Consider the following 13,075-nt stretch of genomic DNA (forward strand, 5'->3'; position numbering starts at 1 on the left):
ATGTATGTATGTATGTATGTATGTATGTATGTATGTATGTATGTATGGATGGATGGATGGATGGATGGATGGATGGATGGATGGATGGATGGATGGATTAAATATGTTTTTTTATAAAGTTTGAACTTGAACTGAACACTGAACTGAACGTGTGACTTAGTTCGCTGTGGCGACCCCGAAGAAGGGAGCAGATGAAAGAAGAAAAAAAAAGAACTTGAACTGAACATCAGCCTTGTTTGTGAATCATGAATCAGTGGAGTTATGTGAGAAAGCTGCAGATGCCACCTTCTTTCACTGTAAACAAGAGTTGTTGCTGCAGCAGCAAGCAACAAGCTGTTGATAAAATCCAGTGAAATGTTGAGTCGTACTGCAGAACCCAGGGCTCAGTCACCTGCAGCTGCACACTGAGATCAGCGTGCACCCTCTGCACGTACACACGCCTCAACCGTCAGAGTTTGTCATGACTTCTGCACCAGAATATGCATTTAAAAAGGTCAGAAACAGAAGTTATTCAGTAAGAATTGTAACCTAAACAAATATTTGTTGTATGTAACATAAAAGTAATAAATAGCGGGCAGCACGGTGGCGCAACTGGTAGATCTGCTGCCTCTCAGCAAGCAGGTCCCCGGTTCAAACCCCAGTCCAGGGGCCTTTCTGGGTGGAGTTTGCATGTTCTCTCCCTGCATGCGTGGGTTTTCTCCGGGTACTCAATTTCCTCCCACAGACCAAAAACATGCATGTTAGGCTGATTGGTAACTCTAAATTGTCCCTAGGTGTGAGTGAACGAGTGAATGGTTGTTTGTCTTGTTTGTCTCTATGTGGCCCTGTGATGGACTTGCGACCTGTCCAGGGTGTACCCCGCCCCTCGCACAGTGATTGCTGGACATGGGCAATGGCGACCCCCGTGACCCAAAATGGAATAAACGGGTAAAGATAATGGATGGATGGATGGTAATAAATGGCCCAGTTACATTTTGTTACTTAGACAAATAAAGCAAAATATTTTGGCCATAATTTGATTTTTGGTGTCCTAATAGTTAGTGATACGTTTTATAAATGCAGAATTGTGAATGGCACGGTGTTTTTAAGCATAAATTTTAGTGACATGTATGAAACTCTCCAATTTCCTGTAAAATATTGGATGTGTAAACCGTTTCAATGAATTTGACCGCAGAAAATTTCATACATATGCTAAGAAATCATCTGCACACAGCTCTCAGGAGGTCAAACTCTCCTTTACAGAAAAACATGCCCACTTCCTTGCAAACTCTGCACCATTTTGAATGTGTTTAGAAAATTTTCATACATGCCACAGTGAGTAAAAGTCAGACGACATTGATCTTCTTTGTTGCAGACTTTAAATCTACACTGAGCCTCCTGGGAGGGAAGAGTCACTGAATATGGAAACAGTTAAAATCTGACAGGCAACAGATGAGATGAGTCATGTCCCTGTAACATTTATCACCATTTTGTTCTACAGCCTGAGCTCACACGATGTTATGGGCATTTTCTGATGCAGTAATGAGTCGTGCAGAAGATTTAAACTAGCGTGTGTCCATCAAACAGAAGAACTGTATGGAGTCTGGTAGAGTCCATCAGTCCTCTGTCAGACTCTGCAGCTGAGAGTGTTTAGACAGTGGGAGAGGAAATGTAGCCCTCATCATCACAAACCTGCTGTAAGTCACACAGACTCACACAATAACACACACAGACTTACAACATCCCTGAGTAAGAACTGTGCACAGACGTCTTAAATCTGACAGAACGGGAAAAACAAAAGTTCAAAACAAGCTGATTTACATCCATGTAAATGAGAAAATAGGACTAACAGGGAAGGTAAAAGGGCCAAAGTTACTTTTGTGCAGCAACAAAATCTCTTCGGAGACAGAGGCTCATATTTAAATATCAGCTGACAGTTTTATCCATGACAAGTCTCACTGAGGACAGACCTAAAGGACGACTGCAGTAAAAACTGCAGGGCAGACAAAGCGCGCTGGCGGTTTGTAAAGACGACGACCGCTGAACAGAAACATTACTGAGTCGAGCAGTTCATCTGAAGTGCAAACACAACTCCGCTGCTATGATTTGTTTTCAATTTTTAGAGCAACTTAATCCACTTTGTTTGAAAAAGTGTGAGCTTTTCAAAATTTTACCGTGCCTTTTTTTTATTATAATAACCTCACAAATATCATGCAGTCCCATTTTACTGTAGCATGAGTGTCGTGCCAGGTGAGGAAATTCAATAAAAAAAAATTGGAGGAAAATTGTGAGAAAACTGGCAACACAAAGCAGTGCTGTGTGTAGAAATTAAATCACCGACCAGCCTTGGGTGAAGCATGACTGAGCAATCGAAGGTTAGGAACCATAACTAGACCTGTCAGGTTGGTGGAGGTTTGGATTTCTCCTCATGTGCTGCTGTTCTTGTTGGCTCGTCGCAGAAAACCACAATTATTTATTCTTAATCCCTGCTGTAGATTCCAAAATACAAGTGAACGCAACTCTGCATTAAACATGTTAGCAAGTATTTTTAATGTTGCTTTCACTAGACTTTACTTAATAGTTTTCAGTTAAAGAAAATATACAATTCAGGAAGTAACCTCCTGCTTATAGATTTGTGGTTAAAAGTGAAATATTCTAAATGTGCAATTAAAGATGATAAATGCATTTGGACCGTACTGTAATTGCAGCCAAAAAGCAATAATAGAAAACTTAATGACTTTAATGTTTGCTGCACCAAAGTCCATGCTCAATAATCTAGGAATAAATTCAACAATGTTCAGTCAGGTCATCGGGCGGTTTCTGTTTTGTGCTGAGACGTTTCACCCTCCATCCAAAGGGCTTCATCAGTCTGAGGAAACACCAAACAAAACTGATTCTCCACCAACAGCTTACTACAAAAGTGGAAAAAACAGTTATGTTGGTGCTAAGATGGCCTCTGGGGCACGCCCTCTCCTCCAGTGCCCACCCTCTCCCTCGTCGACAGTCATGTCAAACTGGTTCAAAACACCAAAGTCCATGCTCAATAATCCAGGTATAAAATCCAACAATTTGATAGTTTGATAGTTTTTCTTATTTGTCAGCAAACGGATCAACCAGAAGGTTTTGTTTTTCTAGCTCAGTCCAAAATCCTGTCCGTTTAAAAGCGTTTTCATCAACTCGCCGTCCTTTATTGTTGCTGCCATCAGAGCTGCGCACGTGAACAGGTCAGCAAGACGTACAAAACCTTAGGTCAGACGTTTCCATGCGCACGTCGCTTTATTTCAGGCTGTTAGTGATTTATGTGAACCGTTGGTTTTACGGGAGAAACGATGAACCTTCAGTCACCTTCACATGAAAAGAATTTAAATAGGATGTCCGGTTTATACTGCTGCTTTTCAAGGTCTCCTCTCCGGGTCAGGCGGGGTTTTTGATCTGTGCTTGGTTCAAGAATAAATCAAGAATTCTGGTTTTTATTTTAAAGTTTTTCTTCACAACATCAAAGCCAGAACTTTGGCAACAACAAAAAAAAGAGACTTTATGCTTATTTCCAGTCTTTGCTAAATACAAATACAGACAGTCCTGCTTTTTTTTTTTTTTTTTTTTGCATGAACAGGTACTAAGAGTTGTGCACGCAGTATAAATACATCATTCAGTTACGTGACAAACTCAAATACCTAAAATCTGTTCAAACAAACTGGCAGCTGGTTTATTATTCATTTTTGGACCAAGTGAAACGAACTACAAAGTCACATTAATGCTCACCCACAACGGATCAATCTGGTGCTCTGCAACGTCATCTGCAAAATCTATTTCGTCCAGATCTGAGCTGAGAGACAAAGAAAATACAGCCCGATCTAATCCACCTCCTCCAGCTCCACACGTCTCTCGCCGAGCCAGAAATCAAACCGGAATCAGAGCCGGTTATGGTCCAGCCTTGACAGTAAACAGATCGCAAAGACTGGCATCACACCAGAGCCGGTGCCTCGTTTATTCAAGGATCTTCTTGTTCCGACAACCAAAACCAGAGCCAGAGTCTGGCTTCACAAAAAGAAAACTTTCTCTTTGCCAGCACAAGTGATTTGCACAGAAATCGCCTCATTGTGTGTGATTTATCAAGAGCTGAAAGTCTTACAACTTGTTTTATATTGCTCATAATGTCTGCATAGATGCCTCATGTATGTCAAACAGTTTGTAAATTAAACTGGAGGATGTATGTTTGAAAGAAAAAGAGGCAAAATGGTAAACAGACTGTACTTATATTGCACCTTTTGCAAGTGTTTTACTCTGCAATCTGTGTAATTCACCCATTCATACAGCACTCTACTAGAGCTATACAAAGAATAATCAGTGCTTTATCACACTTATATACACACACATTGGAGGCAATAAGGGGTTCAATGCCTTGCCCATGGACACTTCAGCTTGTGACTGCTGGTGGAATTGAACCCCCAACTCTTGCATTGGAAAACAACTGCTTCAACCACTGAGCCACAGTCGCCCCAAAGAGAAAGCTAACTTCTTTACGTCAAACTTTTAAAGCCTAAAAAACATCTGATTTCACTATTTTCACATTAAAAATAATATCTTCATAGTTTAAAGCTGGTGTTAACTGGATTTCTTTCAAAAGACAAAACAAAAACAACAAGCAGCATCTTTACACGTCAAGGTTCTGCATTTTAGGTTAACCCCCCCTCAGGGTTGTGCCTTTCATCTGGACCAAAGCTGAAAATAACTCATCTTTCTGTTTGGCTGTCACAGAGCCAGCACAGATGATAAATGAAAGGCATAGGAAGTAAAACCAGTGTGCAAACAGCTGTAAACATTCACCTTTTCCTCTGGGGAAGTTATGAAAGGGAAGTTAAAAAGAATAAACAGACGTATGACACATTCACAAACACGGGAAATCATCATTCTAAATTTGAATTATGTTGTTCAGGAATTGTTTTTTGCTCCCCAAAGGTTTTCAGTCAGACGTTTACCGTGGAAATAAATGACACAGCAGCAAATATTTCCATAACCTCAGAAAAAATCAAAATCATTTCTCCCTGCAGACATCAGCAACTACTTGTCCAGCCAAGGAAACAAATCACTATTCTTGGAAACAACGTGAGCTGAATAGATGTAAACGTGTAATCTGCCTCAGAAATATGAGAAGAAAAAATACAAACAAGGACAATCTTGACTGCAGAGAACCATCACGCAGCCTACCTGAAACAGGTGCCGTTCCTCCCCCCGGCTCTGACGCAGGGATACTCCACAGTCAGGATTTTATTCTCTGGACACTCCATGCTGAGATTAAAAAACCAGGACCACACATGAGAGAGAGAACAAATGAAACAGAGTTTTAGTGCAGTGTCTGCTGCCTGAACTGAAAATGTGCATTTGATACATGAACATAAACAGGGACAGGAATCTGGAGAATAACAGCAACAAATAGAGGACAAATCGTTTAATTATCTTACTTTCTTCCTCATCAAAGCTCCTCTTATAGTTCAAGAACTTTTGACACGAAGGCCTTCAGTTTGGATCACATATCAAACAGAACCAGGAGTCCAGCCAAGACGAAAGGATTACAGGGATTATTTTTTTAAAACTGGGCAAAGTGAATCAGATTTGGATCTTAAAGCAGACAAGAGGAACTTCACCTTGGCCTCTGCAGAACTTTGACAAACTATTTTCCCGTTTACTTTTATTTATTTAATGATTCAAGTGATTTATTGAACTTAGATAGTTGTAAAAAAAAAAAGTCTGTAGATTGAATGAAAAAGGTTTTATTTGCAACCCTGACAACATTGGTTAAAAAGGATACCCTCATTTTCTTTTTTTTAAAGCAGTTGCTCTCAAACTAGGGTCACCAGATCCACGGGGATCCGCAAGCCGGTGCTTGGAGGTCCACAAATGTTTATTTTTACAAATGCGTAGATATTTATTAACCCGTTAAAATACACCAAAAGGCAGGAAATCACATCTGCTTTATTAAAATGTTCTAGGGACGACACCCAGACCCCACTACCCCCACCAGCCTGCCCGCTATTTGTGTTTCGATCAATTTACAAATTAAGCCTCATTACCTGCTGTTCAGTTTTACTACAGTTTTCACTTCTGTTCAGTTTAATGTAAAGAGTTTTCTGTAATAATTTGAAGAAGTGGTGATACATTCATGTTCCGTTTGAAAGTGTTTTTTGATGCTGTTAATTTTCTCAAAACTGTAATTTTTGGAAGTTGAAATTAAAAATGTTGTTAATTAGTGTGTCTTGAATGAAAAATACTCCATGTTTAAAAGTATAAAAAAAAATGTATTAACACAATTAAAAAACAGGTTTTAAATATTTATGTTACACAAATATTTCCATTGCAATAAAGAGACAAATTTATGAAAATGATTTAATAAACATGAAGGTTATGAGGGGGTCCCTGAACACAAAAAGTTTGAGAACCCCTGCTCTAAACAATCAAATGACATACAGTGGTGGTGGGATGCATCACAAACAATGATGAGTCCAGCTACAGGCAGGAGGTGGAACACCTGGAGAGCTGGTGAAAGGAGAACAACCTTCACATCAAAGTGAAGAAGACCAATGAGATGGTTGTGGACTTCAGAAGGAACAAACACACCTACCCACCCTGAACATAGGAGGATCTGTGGTGGAAGTGGTCTCCAGCTACAAGTACTTGGGTGTACACATGAATGACAACCTCAGCTGGAGCAACAACACCACCAGCCTGATCAAGAAAGCTCATCAGAGACTCTACTTCCTCTGGCGGCTGAGACGAGCTGGTCTGGGAAGCTCAGTCCTCACCTCCTTCTACAGGTGTGCAGTGGAGAGCATCCTGTGCTCCAGCATCAACGTGTGGCATGGAGGTTGCACAGCTGCAGAAAGAAAAGCTTTGCAGAGAGTGGTGAAGGCTGCACAGAAGATGTTGGAGTCAGTCTCCCCACCATCACAGACATCTACACCTCCAGAAGCAGGAAGAGGGCCACCTGCATCATGAAGGATCCCACTCACCCAGCACACACACTTTTTGTCCCACTCCCCTCAGGAAGGAGGTTGAGGAGCATTAAGTGTAGAACCACTAGAGTGAGGGACAGCTTCTACCCTGAGGCTGTTAGACTCATGAATATCTAATCAGAATAATCACTGTAAAAAAATCACATCATGTTGCTGCTGATCTGTTTCAATGTTGCTGCTGATCTGTTTCATGTTGCTGCTGATCTGTTTCATGTTGCTGCTGATTTGTTTGAATGTTGCTGTGTTCATACGTGCTCATCTGCTCACACAGACTCATGTTCGTGCTGCTGTTCGGCATATTGTTTTTTTTATACTACTAGTGCTTATCATATTTTAGTCAACATTTTTCTTAGTTCATATCTTAGATCTTATTACTGTTTTTATTTTACATTTTAATACTTGTACTATTAATATTAAAGTGGCTGTGGCTGAGTGGTTAAAGCAGTTGCCCTCCAATGCAAGAGTTGGGGGTTTGATTCCCTGGGCATGACACTGAACCCCTTATTACCTCTGATATGTGTCCCATCAATGTATAGATGTGATAAAGCACTGATTATTCTCTGTATAGCTCTAGTAGAGTGCTGTATGAATGGATAAATGAGGACACACATTGTAGTGTAAAGCACTTTGAGTATCTGGATAAGACAGAAAGGTGTTATACAAGTGCAGTTCATTTACATTGTTGGATGCAACTGGGACCCAGTGTACACAGTTTCATTCGCACCACGGATGACAAATAAAGAAGCTTGAATTTTGAATTAGTTTAATTGAAAATCATTATCAATGTGGCAGCTTTCAGATCACACCAGAATAATCTAAACGTTACTTTTTCTTTCAGATAAAACACCTCAACCATTGTGTGACAATAAGCGGTTAGTGTGCTGACAATAAGGTTAAAATATTTTGATCCATCTCTGAGGTCAATGTGACCACCATGGAGGGAATATCAAACAGTGTGAACGTTCAGACATGTGTCAAAACAAAAAGCACCAGTTTATGATGAACACTGCAGCTCAGAGTACAGTTCTGTGTGTCGTTTCACAGCCATTCTTACTAGAGGCCATCCATCACAGTGATAGGTGGGTTTCCCTCCACTGTAACACAATCCAGAGAGTTTGCACCACACTTTCAATCCATGCATGTGAAAATGCAATATTGCTGCTTCTTTCTCTGGAGTTTAGCGGTTTCCTCCTCTCACATCCCCTCCTCACCCCCTGACCCACTCTCTCCCTGGCACCTTGACATCTGTCATGTTGTCTGTGAGCACAAGAAACATCTTGGCTCTCTGTTCCACGAGAACCTCTGGTACTTTTGCTCTGGACATTTTCTCACAGATCATATAAGATTCAGCAGGAGACTCCTCTTTGGCAGCCAGCTCACTGGACATGTCGTAAATAAAGGCAAAAAGCAATAAAACAGTTTCAATCCTCGTGATGCTTGTTGGCTCTGTGCGTTAATCTGACGGGGAAGAGCTGGATTAGAGATTAAATTAAATTCTGGAACAAGAGAGTGAATGCTACCAACAACTGTGCAAGGTGCTAAAGCTCAGAAGAAGATTTCTAAATGCGTAATGGCTAAAACTATTTTAAAAAACTGCTAATTAACATCCTGTGTTAAACTAAATGCACAATTTAGACACAAATCAACATGTTTACCTCGATGTGTCCACTTCCACCGTCGTCCTGACAGAGCTGGCCCCAGATTCCCACAGGAAAACCACACAGATTGCGCCAAATGGTAAAAGAGTCGCACCATTAAGTTGACCCATGTCCCCCTCTGCGCTCCGGGACAGATGATCAGTTCAAGTGTTTAACATCCGCGAAACGCCACTGTTTTCATCTGTCAGCGAGCCGGCGGGAGTAGTGTCGTCCAGATGGGAGAAATCCCCGCTGCGGTGACGCACACGGAGCCTGCGGGATGATGCAGCTGCGCGCCGCGTCCGGAGCTCCTTCCCAACTTTACGCACTGAGGCAGACCCCCCCAGAGAGCTGCTGAGGGGGGTCACAGCCCAGTGCCTTCTTGCTAATCCCTCTGGATTTACATTCCTGCCCCCAAAGAGCAGACGTGACGCTAGTGAGTTTACAACTTGACTGCGCAAAGGACGATGACTCATCCAGTCAAATCGAACAGTTTGCTGCGCGTTTCCATCAACTAGGTTTTTTTTTTTAAACATCATTCACTGGAAAAAAAAAAAAAAAAGAGGCACTGGGGGCGCTGTGGCAAAAATAAATGAGGCTTTAAGTTGCATTAATGGGATTCACATTCTTATTGTGACAAGAAGAACAACAAAAAAAGAGACAAATAATGAATCAATTATCTGTTTAAAAATTTGAAGACAAATTCACTTCAGTGAACAGACAAATAAATAATTATCCAACGCAACAAATGAGTAATTAAAGTTTGAGTTGTTATGTGTGGGAATTAAAATGCAGAACCAACTTCTCTGCAGAAAATTCAAAATCTACTTCTACCTCCAAAACTTCTTTGTTGTGATCTGAAAGGAGCAGGAATGTGGAATAACTCCTTTGGCAGAATCAAAGTCAAAGGTTTTGGCAGTTTCTGTGCAGGGTGCGTTTTCAGCCAAGCTGTCTGCGGATGTTGAGCAACAATTTATCCATTTTCTGAAGAGACTTTTTATAGAAAACACAAGAGAAAAGGGCATTTCAATTATTTCTCAAACAATCGATGGAAGATCTGAGCTCTGTTTGTATTTTAATTAACTTGTTTTTTTTCTGCATCGCTCAGCTGCATTCATTTAAGTAATTTTAAGGTAAAGTACTGGCTCTCTGGGAGTGGATCTGTTCAACATAATTACGATATGCAAATTTTAAAACAAAACTCATCTGATAAAACAGAAACGTGACAGACAACATTTATTTATTTCATAGTTGTTAAAAGGATGCAACACCTTATCATGCTTTATAAAGTAATAGTTCAGATTTTTTTCAAGTAGCTTTAATTGTGAAATTTAATATCTTACCTGTTGCTAGATAACTTTTTGAATGATCTCAGTTTAATTCTGACTGAATTGATGAGCTAAAGGCTGGACTGTGCTGCGCAGAGACCAAAGTGGATGGGTGCCATCTGTGCATGTGCATGTGACCACCACTTTATGAAACTTCACATCACTTTCCAGCAGAAATGTTATAATATTTTTGACCAAGTATGTTGTTGCTGTTTCCACTATGTGTGCACATAAAGAAAGACAGAACGTTAAACTGATTATGCTTAAACTGTCTACAAAACAATGTTCCTATGAATCATTTTGAAATCTCTGAGGTATTTTGAAACTAGAACAAACTACCTTAGCTGTTTGCTCATCAATCTGATTAAAATTAAACTAAATTTTACAATGGTCCGGTCCATTTTGGTGAAGAAGGAGCTGGGCTGTAAGGTGAAGCTCTGTTTACGGGTTGGTCTTTTCTCACCTATGGTCACTAACTCTGGGTAGTAAACAAAAGAATAAGAATGCAGATACAAATAGTCAAAATGAATTTTATCTACACTGTACCTGGACTCTCCCTTAGAAACAGAAAATTCAACTAGAAAGTTCCTGGAGAAACTTTGGTGGGGACTGCTGCATGGCTGTCATTTAAAAATTTTGATAAATAAAAAAGCCTGTGTTTATATATATATATATATATATATATATATATATATATATATATATATATACATACATATAGTATATATAGTATATATGTATAGTACAAATGTGTATCTTAAAAGATGTGGTGGTAGGAAGAGTTTGTTCGATGACATACTGAGTTTTGTTCAGAGACCTCTCGACTCCATGGGTCATGTGACCTCACTGTGGCAGTGGAGGGCCCAACAAACTCCTTCAGAAGTGTAGAAATCTGCTCTCACTGTCGCAGTTGTGTAACAAAAATGGTGTCATTTTGTTCACAGAGCAGCATCCCCCACCCCTTCTCGACACAAGACTTTGACTGACCTTTTCTCACAGGCGTGTGCGCCAAGTATTGTGTGACTGGTCAGATGTTTGTGGGCATGTTTATTCATTTAGTTATTTTTTTATTTCAGCTGATCCATTCTTCAGGGATCGCCAAAGTGAACTAACTCGCATGAAGACTTGGCAATCGTTTATATGCTGGATGCCCTTCCTGACTCAACCATAGACCACTGAGCCACCACAGCCCTTTGTGTGGAGCAGAGAGCTGTCATCTAGGGCACCTTATACGGTAAATTTATGTAATGCAAGTATATGTATGTATTGTATACATGCATATTTAAATATTTAAATATACGGTAAATGTCTGTATGTGTATATGTGGACAGTAGATATCTGTCATTATGTAGACTGCTGAGTCTATGAACAGGGTAGGCAAGTATAAGCCTTGGCTTCAGCCTATTCCTTTTTTGGTAAATAATTGATTTACCATTTTATATTGTTTTTCCATTTTTTGTAATGTTTTTAAATTACCAAAAATAAAGTTGAGTTGAGGAAGCAGATGGTGGGGGTTAAGGGCCTTGCTCAAGGGCCTAGAGTGGGGCAAATGAGGGTGGAGACAGGTGTGGTTATTTCACCTGTCACCCACTTTTTGACGCTGTTGGTTCGGGGAGTTGAACTGGCAACCTTCTGATCACAGGCCCACCTTCTCTATCCTCTGTGCCACCACTCCCTGCTACATGACTAAACAAACACTAAATTAGTGAAATGGACAAAGACTCCTGGATGGAGATTGTGCCGACATTGTGGATGGAGGAGTCTGTCTGTGAAAAGGGTGGCGCTTTCTTCATGATAGATTTGTGGCCAAACGGCAGATGCAGGAAAAGAGTGGAGACTCTGGCGGGAAGAAACCTGAGCAGTGATATATACTGCAGCGGGAGTCTCTGCACCTGTGTCTTATGGACTACGGTGTGTGCAAAAACAAATGTCCTGCAACCACGTGACCGCAAGTTGACTGTTTGGATTCAGCTGGAGTATGTCAGGTCCATTAGAAGCTGTTAAGAGTTCTGTCAGGGTTTTTCAATGAGAAAAATTGCATCTTTGTTTGAAAATTTTGTCGCCATGGTAACTCTAAATGCTAATAGAAGTAATAGCACACATCACGGTCCCGAGCCGGTCATTTTAATATAACATTTGTGGGGGTACACACTGAGGTTCAAGCCGCATTGAAGTTGATAGAAGCACAAGACCCTTTTCAGGTGATAATATGTGGCTGCCTTCAGTTAGTCCCCAATTATCCTGGAGAGACTCCGAGTAGAACCGCTGCACACCCACATCAGGAGGAACCAGTTTAAGTGGTTCTGGCATCTGGTAAGGATGCCTCCTTATGGTTTTCCAGGCATGACCAATTGGGAAGAGACCCTGGGGAAGACTCTGGACACAATGGAGAGACTATTGTCTCTTGGCTAGCCTGGGAATGCCTTGGAGTCCTACAAGAGGATGCTGTAGAAAGAGGGCCCTCCCTGTTCAAGCTGCTGTCCCTGGCACACTGACTCCAGAACAAGGCAAAGATGATGAATGGATTAGATAATGTTTTTAATCAGAGATTTTAGTTTTACACATTCATAATCATCTTCTTTTTCTGAATGTGCACAGAGTGGGCATTCCTGAGGCAACACTACCAGCTATCAGCAATCTGGTGATTTTTACCGTGGGATAGAAGGCTGGCCTGGATCATCATTCCTTATTGGATCGATAAAGCCACTTGGTGATTGAATCGTTCAACTCTCTCCTTGAAAAATAAATACACTAATCTTGCTTACCTGTGTTCTAGAAAATACCTCCTTTGAATCCTCCTGAATCTTCTTCGGCTTTCCTTGTACCTGGGTTGCCTCGATTCTTTCGCGGCCATCTTAACTCCTCCATTCCTCACCGCTCACCTGTGTTGCCCCACCCTGTCCGCTCTCCACCTGCACGTTCACTCTAAGAGAAATATTCATCTGCACTGGCACAATTCCTGAACCCCATATGATGTCTTCCCTCCTGGAACTACAAAATACAAACAATCCCATGAGACATCTAAACAAACTGTCACTAAATATCAACAAAAAAGGTTGAATCATGTCATCTGGACTTCGTTTTTTTGTTAAAAAGAAACGTTTCGCCCCTCATCCAAGCT

The 13,075-nt window shown here is 40.8% G+C and overlaps 1 protein-coding gene across 1 annotated transcript in view; it reads right to left on the bottom strand.

The window, feature by feature from the left end:
• LOC119430156 (collagen and calcium-binding EGF domain-containing protein 1-like) overlaps window positions 1-8,768 on the bottom strand; it is a 45,887-nt gene extending 37,119 nt beyond the window's left edge. Inside the window, exons 1-2 of the mRNA XM_037697596.1 lie at window positions 8,645-8,768; window positions 5,188-5,268 (exon numbers count right to left, since the gene is read on the bottom strand). Of these exons, the coding sequence (XP_037553524.1) occupies window positions 5,188-5,268; window positions 8,645-8,757 (194 nt within the window). The 5' untranslated portion in view covers window positions 8,758-8,768. The remainder of the gene's footprint in view (window positions 1-5,187; window positions 5,269-8,644) is intronic.
• Window positions 8,769-13,075: the final 4,307 nt, after the last annotated feature.

The sequence above is a fragment of the Nematolebias whitei genome, chromosome 2, assembly GCF_014905685.2.
Source record: "Nematolebias whitei isolate Nwh7 chromosome 2, NemWhi1, whole genome shotgun sequence".
In the NCBI taxonomy this organism is placed as follows: domain Eukaryota; kingdom Metazoa; phylum Chordata; class Actinopteri; order Cyprinodontiformes; family Rivulidae; genus Nematolebias; species Nematolebias whitei.